The sequence below is a fragment of the Cricetulus griseus genome, chromosome 5 (assembly GCF_003668045.3).
Source record: "Cricetulus griseus strain 17A/GY chromosome 5, alternate assembly CriGri-PICRH-1.0, whole genome shotgun sequence".
In the NCBI taxonomy this organism is placed as follows: domain Eukaryota; kingdom Metazoa; phylum Chordata; class Mammalia; order Rodentia; family Cricetidae; genus Cricetulus; species Cricetulus griseus.
In genome coordinates, this window is record NC_048598.1 from 177,627,984 (window position 1) to 177,646,337 (window position 18,354).

General features: G+C 42.2%; 3 gene segments (V, D, J or C); all 3 read right to left on the bottom strand.

Moving 5' to 3' along the window:
- Positions 1-4,604: 4,604 nt before the first annotated feature.
- LOC113838400 lies at positions 4,605-5,103 on the bottom strand. The segment is given in 2 exon segments: positions 4,605-4,927; positions 5,028-5,103. Coding segments are annotated over 2 exon segments (369 nt in total).
- Positions 5,104-10,250: 5,147 nt separating this feature from the next.
- LOC113838406 lies at positions 10,251-10,882 on the bottom strand. The segment is given in 2 exon segments: positions 10,251-10,645; positions 10,756-10,882. Coding segments are annotated over 2 exon segments (522 nt in total).
- Positions 10,883-13,424: 2,542 nt separating this feature from the next.
- LOC113838405 lies at positions 13,425-16,865 on the bottom strand. The segment is given in 3 exon segments: positions 13,425-13,523; positions 16,451-16,746; positions 16,829-16,865. Coding segments are annotated over 3 exon segments (432 nt in total).
- Between the last annotated feature and the right edge of the window lie 1,489 nt (positions 16,866-18,354).

The window sequence follows — 18,354 nt, forward strand, 5'->3', positions numbered from 1 at the left end:
ATACTTGATAGGCATTTATCTAAACAATACTTATCTATGTTCATAGATGTCTAAAGAATTTCCAGTTTTTAATTATTATTGATCCACAGGTTAAATGCACATGGGAATGTCCATCAGGTATCTTAGTATAACTTGTCAGAAACAAGAGATAATAATGGCTGATACACACATAAAGCATTTCTTTTGTTTGTCTGTAGATGAGTGTGGTGAGACTGGTGTGCACTCTTCACCAAACAAAACACAGCTTCACCATAAGTTCTCCCAGTCAACCAATAGGCTACATATGAGAGACAGGAACATGTGTTTCATGAGAGGTCAACACCAACATCTGCAACTATTGCAGGGTCATTCCCAGGAGTCAAGATAAGAAAAGGACTTCACTATGAAGCTGAGAGTGGTTTGTGGGGTGGGGGAATTGAGGAGTTAATGGGATGATTGACTGATAACTATCATCAAAATATGTCATAGATACATAAAATAACTATAGAAGCAATAAAATGACTTAATTTGAAATCGATCATTTTATTTGAGGAATAAGTCATTGACAAAGAAAGGGTGGCAGAGAGAATCTATGAGAATACTGTGATGTGGTCTTGGGATGATGAAAACTCAGTCCTGTGTGTGAAACTGAATGGACCTGAGTGAGTTACAGCAAGTGAGATAATCCAAGGTCATGAAGACAAACACTGCCTGACCTGAGACACATGGAGAATGAAAAGGTGGAAACCCTGGCAACAGAGAGCATTGTTCTGATTCCCAGAGGCTGAGGTGAGAATGGGAGGTGACTGTGGAAGAGTAAAATGTCAGACTACACACGGAGAATTTACATTCCAGAATTGTTTAATGATGCATTTTAAGGTACATTTCACACCAATTCTTTGTGTCCTGGCTTATAATGGACAGTGGGCATTGCTCTGTTCCATGCTCTGGAGCAATTTTCTTTCACTGTGTTGACTTCAGCCCTGATGCACTGAGCACTGCCTGAGTCAGCTTCAGCCCTAAGTGTAGCTGCCCCCTGAGGTTGGGAGCTCCATTTCTTCTTTTAGTATTGTTATTTAATTCTTTCATTTATTTTACATACCAACCAGAGTGTCCTCTCCTTCCTCTCCACAGATACTCGGGATCATGGTAGAAACTGTGAATAATGCAGTGACTGAACCTTGTGGAAACAAAGCCTGCTGGAATGAAGGCAGCTCACCTCCTCTCAACCGTAGTCAAAGAACACAGACTAAGGAGCTGTGTGTCTGAGAAATGGTCTTCTAGAGAGGAGAGTACAGCAATACAAAAGCCCTGAAATCATATTTACAAGTAACATTATGTGGACTGAGAAGCTTGTAATTATATAAGGAATGTATATGTTAGGAATATATTAGGAACACACACACACACACACACACACATATATATATATATATATATATATATATATATATATATATATGAAAGAGAGCAGGAGCAGAATAGAATATAAAATTTTACTCATGTATGAAAAAGTTTGTCTTTAAAAACCATATTAGTTCTACAAACTGAAGAACCCCAAATTCCTATTTCTTGATATACGACTCCTGAGTATATGGATGAGTAGGTCTCTGATTTTTTGCCTTCTCTTTTCCTTCTGCTGTCTTGCCTTGTCCAACTTAGTTGTGATGGTTTTTGTTTTGATTATTATATTATATTATATTGTATTATGTTTCACTGTTAACACATACTAATGTGTCAGTCGAAACTAAGATCACAAACTAAGAAGAATATGTCATGGCATTTGGCCATAATTTTATGGTAAACATAAATCTGGCTTTTAATCTGTTATTAAATCTGTGATTAAATTTAAACATGATTTAAAAATTTAATCTGTCATCCAATTTATACCTGGTTTAAAGATTAAATTTAAAACTGATTTAAACTACTGAACACAGTGTTCATCTTATAGGAATATTGGTATTGTAACAACACTTGGCTAGAAATCTAACCTGAATGCAGAGGAAAACAGAAGCCATTGTTTTTGTTTTGTTTTGTTTTGTTTTGTTTAATTTGGTTTGGTTAGGTTTGGTTTGGTTTGATTTAATCATAGGTCCAGAGATCCTAAAACAATACATGCTTTGATTTTGTTATTTCCCAGATCAATATGATAAGCCCTTAGTGCTTAACAGGTTATACACTCTGGATATAAGACACAAGTAACTCAAGCTGTAAACGATTTGTAATCTTCCTCAATGATGACTGATTTGGAGTCCTATGTCCAAAAGAACTTGTTCAGGCTATAGAGGGTGAAAAGTCACCAACCAAACATTTCCAAGTTATGTACTAATCCTATGACAATTCTTCCCTGCCAAGACAGATACCTTCACTGGTAAACTAGTGTCAAGACTCTGTTGAGAGCCAACTAGCCTCTGCTTATTTGAAATTGTATCATGAGACACAGGAGGGCACAGGTGCCTGATAACATTTTTTCATTGAAAATAACATTTTTTGGGGGGGAAGGGCTTCTCTGTGACTTTGGAGCCTGTCTGGGATCTAGCTCTTGTAGACCAGCCTGGTCTCAAACTCACAGAGATCAGCCTGCTTCTGCCTTCCAAGTGCTGGAACTAAAGGTGTGCAACACCAACATCCAGCCAAAAATAAAATTTATATAAATACATTCTGATCACAATTCTCACAACTCACCAGCATTCCAACTTTCAGGTCTTCATGCCCCCTCCCTTTAGAAATCAATCAGGTGAATAAAATGACATGTATACAATCTATTATACAATAAAAAATTCAAAAAACACACACAGGTTCTCATGTGCACAAAACACACACACACACACACACACACACACACACACACACACACACACCATGGTAATCTCACTCTCCAATGAATAGGTCTTAGGAAGTTTCAGTACCTCTATCCCTCCTTCATTGTTTAATTGTCCTAGCTTCATCTTTTCTCTTTTCACCAGGTTCTTCACTGAAATTGAGGAACAGACTCCAACACTGCCACAAACAAGCCTTTCCAGTCTATCTGGGACAAATCTGTCACTAGTTGACCATGAATGTAATGTCTGCCTCACAAAGGGTAAATGCATAACATATGAGAATATCACTTCCTTAAATCTCCTCAAAAATATCATTCCCACACTAATCCAGTCAGCTTTTCCACAGCCTGGAGGATATCTGTCATTTGGCAGTTGTTGCTGTCAGGTGACTGGATAAATAAAGGTTGGTTGTTTGAAAGCCTTGGGCTGTTCCTCTCTAATATTATAATGTAATACTGATGTTGAATATGCTTTCAATTCCCATGTCTTTGTCTGAATATCTCTTAAAGCTTGTAACTTATCAGTCAAAATGGAATTGTTTTCTTTATTAACTCTTTCTAAGACCTGTATCTTGGCACTCATGTCAAGCAACTTGGCTCTCATATCAGCCAACATTGTAGGGATAAAATAAGAATGATCAATCCAATAATGTTAATCTTTGGCATTTTGTGGATCCCATCTGAGTTAATTTTCCCCTCTTTTATTTGTTCTCTTTTTACACACCCATCATGTGATCATACAGAGACATATCTCCTTCCATCATAATGGTGTTTCCAATTTTTTAACGTTGGAAAAGCTTTTTTAAAACTAATTCCTCCATCTAAGAATTGCAAATTGTCTCTCCAAATCTGGTGATGATGATGGGGAAATGTTATACTTAGGGAGTCTGAGTGGAGAACACAGGCTGTGAACAGCATGGTGAATACACACAGCTGCTGCTGCTGGCCTGTCATCAGTGTGAGGAGGGGATCCAGGGAAAGCTCAAACCCACTAAGGAAAAAAGCCAAAGAGCCACCGTCTGCACTGGGGAACATGGAAACATGCTGACTCGGTTGGCATTAGGAAGTCAAGCACCTGGAGCATTTTCTATAAAGAGGCTGCAACAGAAAAAATAAAACAAACAAACAACAAACAAAACAACAACAACAAAACCAGAATGGCTCAGAGGGCTTGGGAAGAAAGGGAAAGACAACCTCTGCTTCTGTGACTCTGCTGGGCACATTTCCTACCAGGTTCAGCTGCTTCCGGGGCCAGTGCTGCAAAGCCACAGGAAAGTGGCTATTTCATGAAAACGTGACTCAAAAATTGGATGAGGATGAGGTGTTAATCTCATGAGTCTTAATCAATAAAAACCAGAAGTCAGATATCAGGGTAAAAACCTGGAAGATCAGAGAACTGGAAACAGTTGCCACTTGCTTCCTACCTGTTTTGCTCCTACATCCAAAAAGGCTGAGATCCTGTCTACATCCAACCTTTTCACTTCCTGTCTCCACCTCCCAAGTGCTGGGATTAAAGGTGTGAGCCAAGAGAGCTGGGATTAAAGGCATGTGCCACCACTGCCTGGCTTCTGAAGTTAACTAGTAGCTAGCTCCACCCTCTGATCTCCAGGCATGTAGAGACCACAAGTTCTGGACGCTTTCAAGTAAATCCTTAGATGGATTGACATCCGAGACCTCAGAACCAGCATCCAATTATGTCTGCAGCTGTTCCTGCAATGTGCTGGTTTTCCATGTGACCTGCACCCCCTGCTGGTTCTGAGCGCTCCTGCAGGGAGGTTTTTGTCAGGTTCACACTGAAGTCCTCTCACTGTGTGTCTCTAGCACAGTAATAAATGGCAGTGTCCTCGGCTCTTAAGCTGTTCATTTGCAGGTAGAGGCTGTTTTTGGAGTCGTCTCTTGAGATGGTGAATCTGCCACTCACAGACTCCCCATAGTGTGTTACATAATTGTAACCCTTGGTTCCAATTTGTGCAACCCACTCCAGCCCCTTCCCAGGAACCTGGCGAACCCAATCCATCCAGTAGTCACTGAAGGTGAATCCAGAGGCTGCACAGGAGAGTTTCAGGGACTTTCCAGGCTGCATCAAGCCTCCGCCAGACTCCACCAGCTGAACCTCACATTGGACACCTGTGAAAAGAGAATCCTGTCAGGAAACTCTCACAAATGTTCACTGTCTCTCTCTCTCTCAAGTCCATTCACACAGTATCTTTTGTTGTGTATAAATTACCTTTCAAAAGAACAACAAGGAAAACCCAGCTCAGTCTCATCTCCATGCTGAGCGTTGAGAGTTCTGTGATGACCACAGAATGTGAGGACCTGGGAGTCCAGAGCTGGGTGTCTCTGTCAGAGCTGTAGGGTCAGTGCTGCTTTTCATGGGGAGTGGGGAACACTATTTGCATGTCTTCCTGCTATATTATCAGCTCATGGGCAGGAGTCTTAGGGAGGACAAATAAGGGTGTAGCTGTCTGAGATGAAATTATGAACCAAGTGGTGTATATATCAAAGTATCAATCATTGCCCCGGGCATGTAGCTTAGTTGTTAGAGTATTGTTTTGCATTCCTGAAGCCCCGTGTACATCCCCACCATTACATGATAAGCAAGAGCTTGGAGTAGGAGAATCTTATGCTGAAGTTATTATGCTTGGTCTATATGAAACTGTGTGCCAACAGAGAAAAGAGAAGATAGAAGAAATTAGAAAATAGACTATTAAGTTTGACTTCATGGTTTTACATTGCCATATATTTTCAGTCTTCCTTTGTTGTGCTCTCTACTTCTAAACTTTTCTGCTAACTTTGCATGGATTATTAAACTAATTCTTAGGAATTGAAGATAAGAAAAACCACAACATAATCATTTAATAATTGTTGTATAAGGTTCAGTAAACAATGAACGCCTACCTTTAGTTGAATTTAGTTGAATTAACAACATGTGGTTGAGGCCACAGCAAAGTGGTATAACATTTCCTGCATAAAGATTCTTCTTTAACAATGGTTATAACACATTTTGATAACCCATATTAACCATTTCACTGCTCCAGGACTGACCTTCTATAGAGACCCTCTCATGCCCATCACAAAGGTAGTGCTGGCTCTCTGTAACCTCCCTAAAACACCCAGTGGGGCTCTTTCCTTCCATGCCACATCCTTCTGCTCTCTGTTTCTTCAATGACTTCCGTTTCTCTCTCCATCAGCTAGGCCTGATGTTTCTCACAGTAAAGATCCACCTGGATCTTGAGAGAATTTACTAAGGGGGACTATAAGGTAATCCACCTCCTTCCTTCCCCAGAGCCTACTGTCTTCCTGTGACATTCATCCCCAATGCCAAGGCACCAAGGAACACGGGGTGGTAAAGACTCACACAGAGCATTCAGAGGACTGACCTAGGGTCTCGGCACATACGTGCCAGATGTGTAGTATGCATGTCTTCATGTGGGATTCCTAAATGTGGGAGCAGGGGCTGTCTGTGACTCTTGTGCTGACTTTGCAACCCTTTTCCTCATGCTAAGTTGTGTCAACAATGTGACACGCCATGTTTGTTGATAGCCATGGGAGGCTCGCCCTCAACTGAAAAGAAATGGAGGAGTGGATGGGGAGTCCGGGGAAAATTGTCAGGGTTTGGAGGAGTGGACAGAAGTGACACAGCAGTATGTTAAACAAGTTAATAAATAATATCGCTTCCATTCCACCGCCGCCGACTGTCCTGGAACTAGGTTAGTGAGTTTCTTCCCGCTCCGGACCCCAGGCCAGAACACCTCGACCACCCCCATCCCCCACCCCCGCCTGTGCCTGCCTGCTTGGGCCAGACACGCCCAGGCAGGGAGGAGTTCCCTGCACCCCAAATCTGATAGCACCCCACTCTTCCATTCAGCCGAACGACCGAGGAACTAGGAACTAGTGAGGAGACTACCAGGAGCGTCAAGATCATCTAGAGTTGTGGACATTGAATTCCTGGCCCCCACACACCACTGGGCCACAAGAGGAGATAGAGAGAACCCACCTGCACCCACTAAAAGAAGATATGGGGAGAAGACAGAATAAGATTTCACTCAACAACAGAAAGACCAATATGACACCACCAGAATCTAGGGACTCCACTCCAGAAAGAGCTGAAAAGCCCAACACAGAGCATGAAGATGAGATGGTCCTCAAAAATTATCTCAGCAAGTTGATAGAGACCTTTAAAGAGGAAACAAGAAAATCCCTTAAAGAAATAGAAGAGAAAGCAAACAAAAAATTAAACGAATTGGAGGAAAAGACAAACCAAAAAATTCAAGAAATAAATAAATCTCTTAAAGAATCTAAAGAAAGCCAAGAAAAAACATCCAAGCAAGTGAAGGAAGCTCTTGAAATAGTTCAAAGCATGAAAGCTGAAATACAGACAATAAAGAAAACACAGAATGAGACCATGTTGGAAATGGAAAGGTTGGATAAATGATCAGGAACTAAAGATATAAGCATATCCAACAGGATTCAAGAGATGGAAGAGAGAATCTCAGCTACTGAAGACTCACTAGAGGATATACATTCATCAACCAAAGAGAACCTCAAGTCCAACAAAACCCTAACACAAAATATCCAGGAAATATGGGACACCGTAAAAGGGCCAAACCTAAGAATAATAGGTGTAGAAGAAGGTGAAGAAACACTGCTCAAAGAGCCCTCGTCCAGTGGCTGATGGAAACACAAACAGACATCCACAGATATACAATGAGCCGAAATCGGGAATTTAGTTGAATAGAGGGAGGAATGAAGAACGAAGGGGTCTGTACCATGTTGGAGAAACCCACAGGAACAGTTGACCTGAACAAGGGAGAGCACATCGACCCCAGATGCTGTCCCGGAGGCCCGTACAAGACTGATCCAGACCCCTGAACATGGATGTCAATAAGGAGGCCTCTGCACTCCAGGGAGCCTCTGGTGGTGGATTAGTATTTTTCCCTGGTGCAAGAAGGGATTTTGAGAGCCCAACCCATATGAAGGGTTACACTCTGGCCCTGGACACATGGGGAAGGGCCCAGGACCAGCATAGGAAGACTTGATGGACTTTGCAGAGCCCCAGTTGAGGGCCCTACCCTGCCTGGGGAGTGGTGGGTAGATGGGGTGGGGGGTAGACTGGGCGTGGGGGAGGAATTTGGGGTGAGGGGAGGGAGAGGGAGAAGGGACTTGAAATAAGCTTGTTCCCTAACTAGAACTAATAAAATAATAAAATAATAATATCAGCACACTGGGCTGGGAGAGGAAGCCAGGGCTCACAGGAAGTGCTCTCTGGCCTCCTGTGCACCTGCTCAAGGGCACACCTGATTTCTCTCCCCCTGATGGAACACTGACTCCCTGCAGCATGCTGGCCCCAGGCTGATGGTCAGAGCATCATGATAGCTCCCTTTATCCAGAACAAAGTCCTGTCTCATAGCCAATCCATGACTTGGAAACGGGGAAGAAAAGACCTCAGAATTACATAATTTTCTGATACTTTCAGACTATGCTTTAAATTATTGTTGTTTACTTCTGCTATTAGCATGATAATTACATAAGCTTTGCTGACTTCTTGTTCCATGTGAAACAGTTCCTCTACTGAGCATTTAGCTGTTGCTCATTCCAGATATTGATCTCTCCTGTGTTAGATGTTTCAATATTTGTCATTATGTCAATCATGATGCTAAATGATTTCTGGTCTGAGGGGGCACAGATCTGTCACAGTCAGTGACATAGCTTAGAGACTTGGAATTAGAAGTTTCTCTCTACATCTCACACAGGACAAGAGAATGGACATTTTTGTCTCTTGTGTCCTCTGTGATTCTCTCTCTCTGTGGCATGAACTCACAGCCTCATTCAGAATTCAAATGTGTTTTTTCTCCGTGGAGTGTACAGATGTATTCACTTTACCATTCATAGGTTTATTAATTTCATTTCAAATCACTGTTTGTCATTCAATTGCCTATCTTCATCAAGTTCAAGTTTTGAGTGAAATTCACATGAGCAACCGTTTTTGTGAGCAGAAACCTGACAATTGCAGCATTCGCAATGCTGGGGAGTTCCCAGTTCTCTACTTCCTAACATAACTTCAGACACAAAGAAATCCATGCATCCCCTGTGCACCCCCATATTCCCAGGTCCCCGTCCTCATTCAACAGTGCTTCTCTAGGATTTATCTGTCCTTGATTCTCACTGAGACTGAAATGTGATGTATGACATAATTGTCTGTGTTTCTTTTCATGTTCAATTCCCTCCAGATTTATCCACACTGTGACATAGAAACTGCAGGCTACATGTTGAGAGACAACATGGTATTTCATGGAAATGTCACACATGTTCAGACATTCAACCATTGATGGTTTCTGGACTATAGACTATAGACTATAAACTATAGACTATAAGGCAAGGACTACCTGTGCAAAAGCTCTTGTAGAAATTCCAAAAATTGGTATTTTATGGAACACCAAAATGAGGCAAATTGATGAACCAAATGCTGACTCTTTTGTTTTGGATCTTCAGACTATTTCTTCAAGTACACTTACTAAATCCTTTCACTCTCTCTCTGGATTTCTCTCTCTCTTTCTCTCTCTCTCTCTCTCTCTCTCTCTCTCTCTCTCTCTCTCTCTCTCTCTCTCTCTCTCTCTGCCTCCCTTTCTGTGCTGTTTTAAAGTCTTGTGGTCTTGTGCAGTTGTTTACACAGATGAGTGTGCTTGTGTGTATACACACATACAGAGGCAAGAGTTGGTATTGGTTGTCTTTCCCCTCCCACTTTATAACCCTTCTTTAATATAGGGTTTCTCACTGAACATGAAGTTCATCAATTCAGCACAAATGACCTGTCCCTAAGCTTCAATGACCAATCTGTTTGTCCCTCAGTGTTGAAACCATAGTTACCACACTCATTCACATCTTTCAACAACTGAAGGGATCAGTTTAAACAAATTTCCACAATGAACAGAGATGAAAGTCATGCAGTAATAAACTGAGTTAGCTAAAAGCACAGCTGGGTCACATCTGGATTACAGCGCACAGTCCTCAGTTAGAGGAGAGGAGGGAAGGTTCAGGGAAGGTTCCCGACCTGCTAGGGTTGATGGTAATGATCTCGGCCCCACCTTCCCCTTGGTTTTCACTTAAACACTATTTTATGAGTATTATATTCCAGAAATCTGAACAAGACTCTGCCTAGAGTAAGAAAGGACTCAGGAAAGTCCAGGAATTCCTTATCATGTGATTTCAGTGACTGTGTTAATGTCCTTTATGTCCTCATAGCTGTCGGTTTGCATCTTGTTATGGGGACTGTGCTTCATATATTTAAAATAGTACAAAGAGAACATGTAATGTATTGAGGACACTGTATCTCTTCACATTACACGTGGTGAGAGAATTTCCAGAAAACAGCAAGAAAAAGTGCAGCCCAGACACCTGATGGGTGCTTCTACTAACCCTGTCTGCATAATCTCCTGGGATGGACCTGTGTTCAGTGTGTGCTGTGCGCCCCCTGGTGTCCGTGAGCGGCCTCACAGTGAGGTTGATGTCTGGGTTCACACTGAGATTCCCTCACTGTGTGTCTAGCACAGTAATAAGTGGCCGTGTCCTCAGACTTCACACTGTACATTTGCAGGTACAGAGTGTTCTTGGAATTGTCCCTGGAGATGGTGAACCGGCCTTTCACGGATGGTGCATAGTTTGTGGTACTGCCATCATATTTAATATTTCCAACCCACTCCAGCCCTATGCCTGGAGCCTGGTGGACCCAGGTCATCCAGTAGCTACTGAAGGTGAATCCAGAGGCTGCACAGGAGAGTTTCAAGAATCCCCCAGGCTTCACCAGGCCACCCCCAGACTCCACCAGCTTCTCCTCACACTGGACACCTAAAAACAACAACAAAGTAATCCTGACCAAGAAATCATCACACATGTCCATTGTCCCTCAGATTAATGTCCACTCACACAGTCAGCATCTACTGCTCTCCATAAATTACCTTTTAAAAGAGCAACAAGAAAATGCAGCTCAGCCCCAACTCCATGCTGATCCCTGAGTGAAGTCTTGGGATCCACAGTTGAGCCCCTCTGCCTGAGCTGTAAGGTCAGGACTGGGCTGCTTTTCATGAGCAGAGAGAGGGCCCATTTGCATGTCTTCCTGCTTTACAGCAAGCTCTGTCGTGGAGCCTGGGGATGGCAGGTCTTGTGTTTTTCGTTAATTTGCTGGAGGAATCAGATCATAATGTTAATGTTGGGGAAAGGGTATTAAGTTAGACTGTTTTATAACCATCTCCCATTATCTCCTTTACAAGCAAGAGACTCATTTTGTTGTTCATTTCAACTCAATTCTCCGTGTCTGGGATTACAAACCAGAGGGACATTGCTCTGTGGTGCTTATTTCTGTAGGAGTTGGCACTGCTGTGTGGACCTCAGCCTTGATGAACATAAAACTCCCTGCATAGCTATAGCTTTGTGTGCAGCTGCTGCCTGAGTTTGGGAACTCCTGTTCTTTATGGAGGTCATGTGACATGCCTGAATTCCAGTGTTCAGCTAATCACATGCATGAGCCTTTTCTAGACACTCTGTGAATTTCTTATGTTTTCCTCTAATTCAGTTTTCCTTTGCTGCACGTTTACCTATTGGTGCCCAGCAATGGGGAGTGACTGAGAAGCTGAACTTCAAGGTGGAGCTGAGCTTTGACTTCTGCTTGTCTGCAGGTGGCCCTGTCAGAGGAGCTGCAGGTGGCAAGAGAAGTTCAGGTGTCACCTGACCATGAGCTGAAGCCCTGGTGGGTGAATCTCTGATAGGCAAAACCTGAGACCACAGACTCCAAAATGTCTTTTGCTTCCACTGCGCCTTTATGTGGTTGCTTCTGCCATATTTCTGTGTACCTGGCATAGTGTAAATGGATGTAGGGAGATCCCCAATGCCTGTAATGTAGTGTGTTTATCTGGTGGAAACGTCACATTCTACTGGAGATATTTCCCTGTGGATTATTATGAAGATGATTTCTTCTTATGCTGAACTGTCTAGTTGACAGTAATAAAGTTAGTTTAAATAGACTTTTGATGATTAAAAATGAATTCAAGGAAGTGTCACACAGCTAGGGCCTATGAGCTTCACCTCCTTAGCTGCATAGACTGTAGTTCAGGTTAATGATTAGGGAAAACACTTGAGTCCCCGCAAGCCAGGGTGTCTCAAATTCTTTCAAACTTAATGTTGAAAGATGCATTCATAGGCTTCTGTAAAATATATTGGCATCCAGGTTAGGAATACCTGTATTAGGAGATGCTATGAATTGACCATTTTGTTAAAATCCTTACCTCTAAGAAGGAAATCCTGCCTGGTGCTGGAAACCTAGTCAACTACCCCGGGTTTCTCACATCATAGATCTTGGAGGAAAACATGTAACTGCCACTAACTAGCATGATCTCTAACTACACTCCAACTCTTCATCTTTATACTTCCAAATACTTGTTGTTATCTCCACTGATCAAGGAAACTTGTCTGCAAATTTTGAAGACAGAAAACCACAGCAGATAAAATGCAGAGTTGTTAAGCCCAAGCCTCAACTGATACATCTACAATCCATCTCCTGCCTCATAGGCTTAGGAATTGTTGTAGAAGAGGGAGTAGAAAGAGTGTGTACAGCTTAAGAAGAGTGAATCTTCTCTGAGATTATGTCTCCTATACATATTAGAGAAGATGTTTCCATCAAGTCTACCTAACAAGGCGCTTGAAACATGAGCCAAACAAGAATGAAAACAGAAGACATGCTAACATGGAAGGAGGAGAGTTTACCAGGCCTCAGCTGTAGTCAAAGGATTATAGGCAACTGAGGAGCCCAGAGCAACAGAGACAGTCTTCAAGAGACAAGAGAATACCTCTAAGTTTTTCAATGCCGTAAAACCAGAAAACACATTACATGAAGAGAGGTTGAATTTCATTATTTAGATATATAGAAATCACACACACACACACACACACACACACACACACACACACACACACACACACACACACACACACACACAGACACACACACACACACACACACACACACACAGACACACACACACACACACACACACAGACACACACACACACACACAGACACACACACACACAGACACACACACACACACAGACACACACACACACACACACACACACACACAGACACACACACACACACACACACACACACACACACACACGCACACACAAAGAGAGAGAAAAAAAACCAAATATTTATAAGTTAAAAAATAAACAATGATTTTGAAAGAAAACAGGAGTCTCCAAAAGATAGGTGGTAGGGAGAAAACGGAGGATGAAAACGATGAATTGACAATGAAAATCAAACTCCTCATTTCCTGAGTTTCTTTAATTGTCAATAGAGATTAAAAATAGTATAAAAATACATGAGTGATTGCTTAGTAGGTACAAAACCACACCAAGAATATTCCCTGTAATGGCACATGCATTAAACCCTAGATTTCTGGGGTGGTTCATGAGTATCAAGAACTATAAATACTCCTTGTATTGGTAACATTAGTGAGGCAAGCCTGGGACTCATGCTGCTGGTTTCCCACAAAATATAATACAAAAATACTTTTAGAGGTGATTTCACAACACATATTACAGGAAGAGATAATTCCAGGCACAGGAGTCAAATCTTCTGCAAGCTCTGCACCTGGTTCATGCGCTGTCTTCCAATGTGTGCTCTACAGACTTTGACAGACTTGGAACCTTCTTCAACCCTCAGCCACTAGGGAGCCATGGACACAGTTCTCATAAGGTTGCTTTATTTGGATCTTCTGTTTGTGCCTCCTCTCTGCTGTTCATCTTCCTGCCCAGTCATGATCAGTCCACGACTGTCTGCCTGTGTTATTTTGGTAGTTCTCAGTCACTTGAAATTTTGAGAAGACTCAAAAATATTAAATTCAGTGTGTGTGATGATTGCCTTACAAGGCATTTCAAATCTCTCCTAACTGTGAGGAACTGAAGGTCCTAACTCCTCACAGGGTTTTTACCAACTCCCTACCCACCCACATTAAACTGTTCTGTCACTTAGAAAGAAACACAGAAAACAAAAAAGATAAACACAATATAATCCAAAGAAGTCCATTGTGTGTTGTCACTTACTTCCTATCATGGGGCCTCCCCTGAGTGTGGCTGATGTACCTGGTGTCACTCAACTGTAGAAGGTTGATGTCCTCACAGTGCTGTCCATTATGAATGTCTTCATGGCTAAGAGTGTGCTGTGGTTTGCTCTTCCACTCCTTCATGCTTGGACACTGTGGCTTTAGCTTCCATAGGTTTTGTTCAATATGTCACCAACTTTGTGAGTTCACATGTGTTTCTGCCATGTTGTGTCTGGAAAACACTGATTCCTTTATGTTTTCTCCAACCTCTGGTTCTTAGAATCATTCTATCCACTCTTCTTCATAGGTTCCTGCATAGGAAGGTTTCTTAAATTTGTTCAGTTGCCGGAATATGTTGCTATTCTGTATTTGTTTTTTTTTATGATTTTTGGGACAGGGATCCCTACATATTTTCTGAGCCTGTCCTGGAATTTGCTCTCTATACCAGGCTGGCCTCCACCTCGGCCTCCCAAATGCTGGGATTAAATGAGTGCACCATCACTACCACCCCTTGGCCCATGTAGCTAATCTTAAAAATAGGATATTGAAGCAGATCTTTGGGACAGCTGGCCAAACTGTACTGCAAACTTCAGGTTCCTCTCTGTCCCTGTGATATGACCTGACCCTAAAATATGAGTTTTCTGTTCCATGAGTTGATTCCCATGGAATTTACTTCTTTATACATCATGAACATTACATGTGATAGAAAACTTTTCATAGACCCACTCTGTTACAGCTGCTCCAACAAACCTAGATTCAGTTGACAGAGTCGGTCACATCTTGAAATCTCTAAGAAGTCCCACCTTCCCTTCCAGCCTCCATCTTGCTCAGACCTTACTAATCGCCTAAACTGTGAGTCCTTCAGGGACTGAAAGTGAGGTGGTCCCCCATAGGCTCACAGGTTTGAATCCCTGGTTCTCACTTGGAACTGTTTGTAAAGTTTAGGAAGTGTGACCTCGTTGAGGAAAATGTGTCATTGGGGAAATCTCTGGGGATTCTAAACACTCGTGCTATTTCAGTAATGCTCTGAAGCTGTAAGCCCAGTGTATTTCTTCTTTTTTACATTGCCTTGGTCATGGTATTTTTATCACAGATGAAGCAGCCATGATTTCAGAAGGAGGAAGGAATGGATATGAAAGGCACTAGAGTTGGGATATTGACGGGTACTGCAACGGATAGAAAATATATATATAAAATATATATATATATATATCGTTTACTTAAAACATTTTAATTTAAATTTAATAAAAAATCTTATGATTAAATACCAATCCCGGTAAAAATCAACAAGGAAATCTCCTCTCACAGTGAAGTCAGGGAGACTGTTATGAGTTCAATGTTAAACATGCATTAGGAATACTTGGAGTAAAGGGCTGGGCTCCTCAGACAGAGCTACAGGGTCACGGCTATGCTATTTATTTATGAGCATAGGGAGGCTTCATCTGCATTTCCTGCTGCACAATGAGTTCTGTGGTGAAAGCATTAGCCATGAATGAATTGAGCAGATGAAGGAGACAAAACTGAGAAACTGAAAATAATTAAGGAATTGCCTATTATTTATTACATGTTTGTGATATAATCCAAGTCTTATTTTATTGTGTTATGGACTACAGACACCACTCTGCCTGATTCATGCCACAGAGGCCAATAAAATAAGGTTTTGATGATTTTAGAAAGAATATCAATGTTTTATGAATATTGAATCCAGATATAAATAGTAGGAATTGGTTCCAAGGAGGTAGCTTAGAGCAGATTCATGAAGTCAACTTGTATGTGACACTCAGTTTCGAAAAATAAACATATTTACGTTGTATAAATTATTATTTTTCTGTAAATAACTTTTGAAAATTTACACTTGTTTCTTTTGTGTGGAGTGGGCTGTGTTTCGCAGCGCTCCTGTACATTAGGTCACTATTTCTGAACATCCTCAAAGTAATAAAGGAGCATGTCTGTGAGTACACAGAGATCTTAACACTCCACTGTGGAGCCCTGCTCTGAAATCCTTCCAACTCTCCAGTCCTGCCCCTACCCCTGTACAGAATGGAGGTGACTCTCAGCATGAAGAGCCTTGAAATCACCTCTCCATGGGACAAGTGTGCCAGCTCCTAGTTTTCCAATTGAGGAATTCATTCTACCATAGGTAAACTGTCTATATGACGGGGAAGGTCTTTGATTTGTGTCATTTCTGTTTCTGTAGCATCCCCATGACAGTGACAGATTCTAGGAACTAACTGAACTCTGCCAGATCTGGTGTCCTTCAAGGCATGGGCTCTAGCTGAAATAGAGAGGTCTCCTGGGTCTTGCATGCAGTTAACTGATTTTACATAAACACAGCAATTCAGCATCAGAGAGAGAAGACACCCCCTGTCTTCTCTGTGCATGGGGAATGGGAATCAAAGGCAGAGGAAACCAGGTCTTTTTATTTCCCTGTTCTAAAGAATTACAGTGCCTATGATTCCTTATGGCTGAGCGCCCCCTGCTGGCCCAGATCTCCTCTGCAGGGAGGTTTTTGTCTGGGCTCATGCTGAAGTCCCCTCACTGTGTCTCTTGCACAGTAATATGTGGCTGTGTCCTCAGTGGTCACAGAGTTCAGCTGCAGGAAGAACTGGTTCTTGGCTGTGTCTCTGGTGATGGAGATGCGGCTCTTGACCGATGGGTTGTAGTAGGTGCTACCATCATAACCTATGTACCCCATCCACTCCAGCTTCTTCCCTGGGAACTGCCTGATCCAGTGCCAGTAGTAACTGGTGATGGATTCACCAGTGACAGAGCACGTGAGGGACAGCGACTGTGAGGGCTTCACCAGGCCAGGTCCTGACTCCTGAAGCTGGATCTGGGACAGGACACCTGCAGACAGGAAGAGTCAATTCTGTCAATCACAGGTTGTCACTTCCCCTCATGGACACATGTATGAAATGGTCACACTCACCAGGAAGGGCTAGGTACAGAAGACCCAACAGTCTCATCTTCTAGGCTACACCCCGTTTTTTCAGAGGTCAGCCTCCTGTGAGAGAGATGTGAGCTCCCACAGCTCAGGAGGGGATTTAACTTAGAACTAGAAGATGCATTTGCATGTGGGGAGTCAGCCTTGTCCTTATAAAGAGGACGGAGGATACCACTCCATTTCCTCATTACAACATAGCCATCACTGTGTCTTACTTCCTACAGAGTGAGTCTGGAATAGAGAGCATGGGGACCACAGGGATCACAGGAAAGAGATACTGACATGACCCCACCTCTGCTCCCTAGCACATCCCGTCACCAAATTCTTCTGCTCCTGTATATTTTTTGCTTTTTTCCATTAACTTATTTGTTAATATTTTATAAATTTTACTATTTAATTAATTTATTTATATTTATATTCCAATCCCAGTTCCCCTCCCTTATCTCCTCTTCCTCCTCCCACCCCCACCTCCCGTCTGCTCCTTGGAGCAGGAGTCTATTAAATCCGCCCATTATACATTTGAGGCAGGAACAAGGCGCCTCCCCACCACCCTGCACATCTGTGTTTTGGTTGAGCAAGCAACTGCACCATATAGATTGGGCTCCTCTAAAATTTTTACATTACAATTCGATCTTGGTCACATTCCCAATGGCTTCGTGTATAATGCCAGCTGCACCAGTGTCACCTATATTAAGGGAGTCTACTTTGGTCTTGTGCAGGTCCCCTATTTGTCAGACCTGAGTCAGTAATATTTCATTAGCTAGCCCAGATAATTCTGAATTCCTCATCATGGTCTTGACCCCTTTGTTCATATTATCACTCCTCCCTCACTTCGATTGTACACCAGGAGAATGGTCCATTGATTAGTTTTGGATTTCTGCATCTGCTTTTCTCTGTTTCTTAAAGTGGGTTAATGCTTCTCTGGGGTTGACAATTGTAAAGTCTGTGTATCTTTTACTTTATGTCTGGTATCCACTAATGAGTGACTACACACTATATTTGTTTTGGGGGTATGGGTTACCACACTCAGGCTGTTTTTATTTTTCTAGTTCTGTCCTTTTGTCTGCAGATTTTAGGATATCTTTGTTTCTTACTTCTGAGTAGTATTCCATTGTGCAAATTTATCACAGTTTCTTTATCCATTCTTCCATTGAGGAGCATCTAGGTTATTACCAAGTTATGAATATTACGAATAATGCTGCTATGAACATAATTGCAGCTTCTGTAATTTTAAGTCCCATGTCAAATCCAATCTACTATTCATACTTGGCCTTCTGAGTTCCTGGTTCCTGATGAAGAAGACCAGACTGCTCAAGTTTTCTTTCCCTTTTCAGTCATGTGATGGGTTCCCGTCTTTGCTAGAATTTCATCAAGCTGTCACGTTGCTGTAGCATATGAATCCCTGCTTCTTGCTCTGTCCAGACTATGGAATGTAGAGGAAACACCTGCTGATAGAATCAGCTGCATCCCACACTCCCTCCCCCTCCTCAACTCCCAAGTCCTCCCCATCC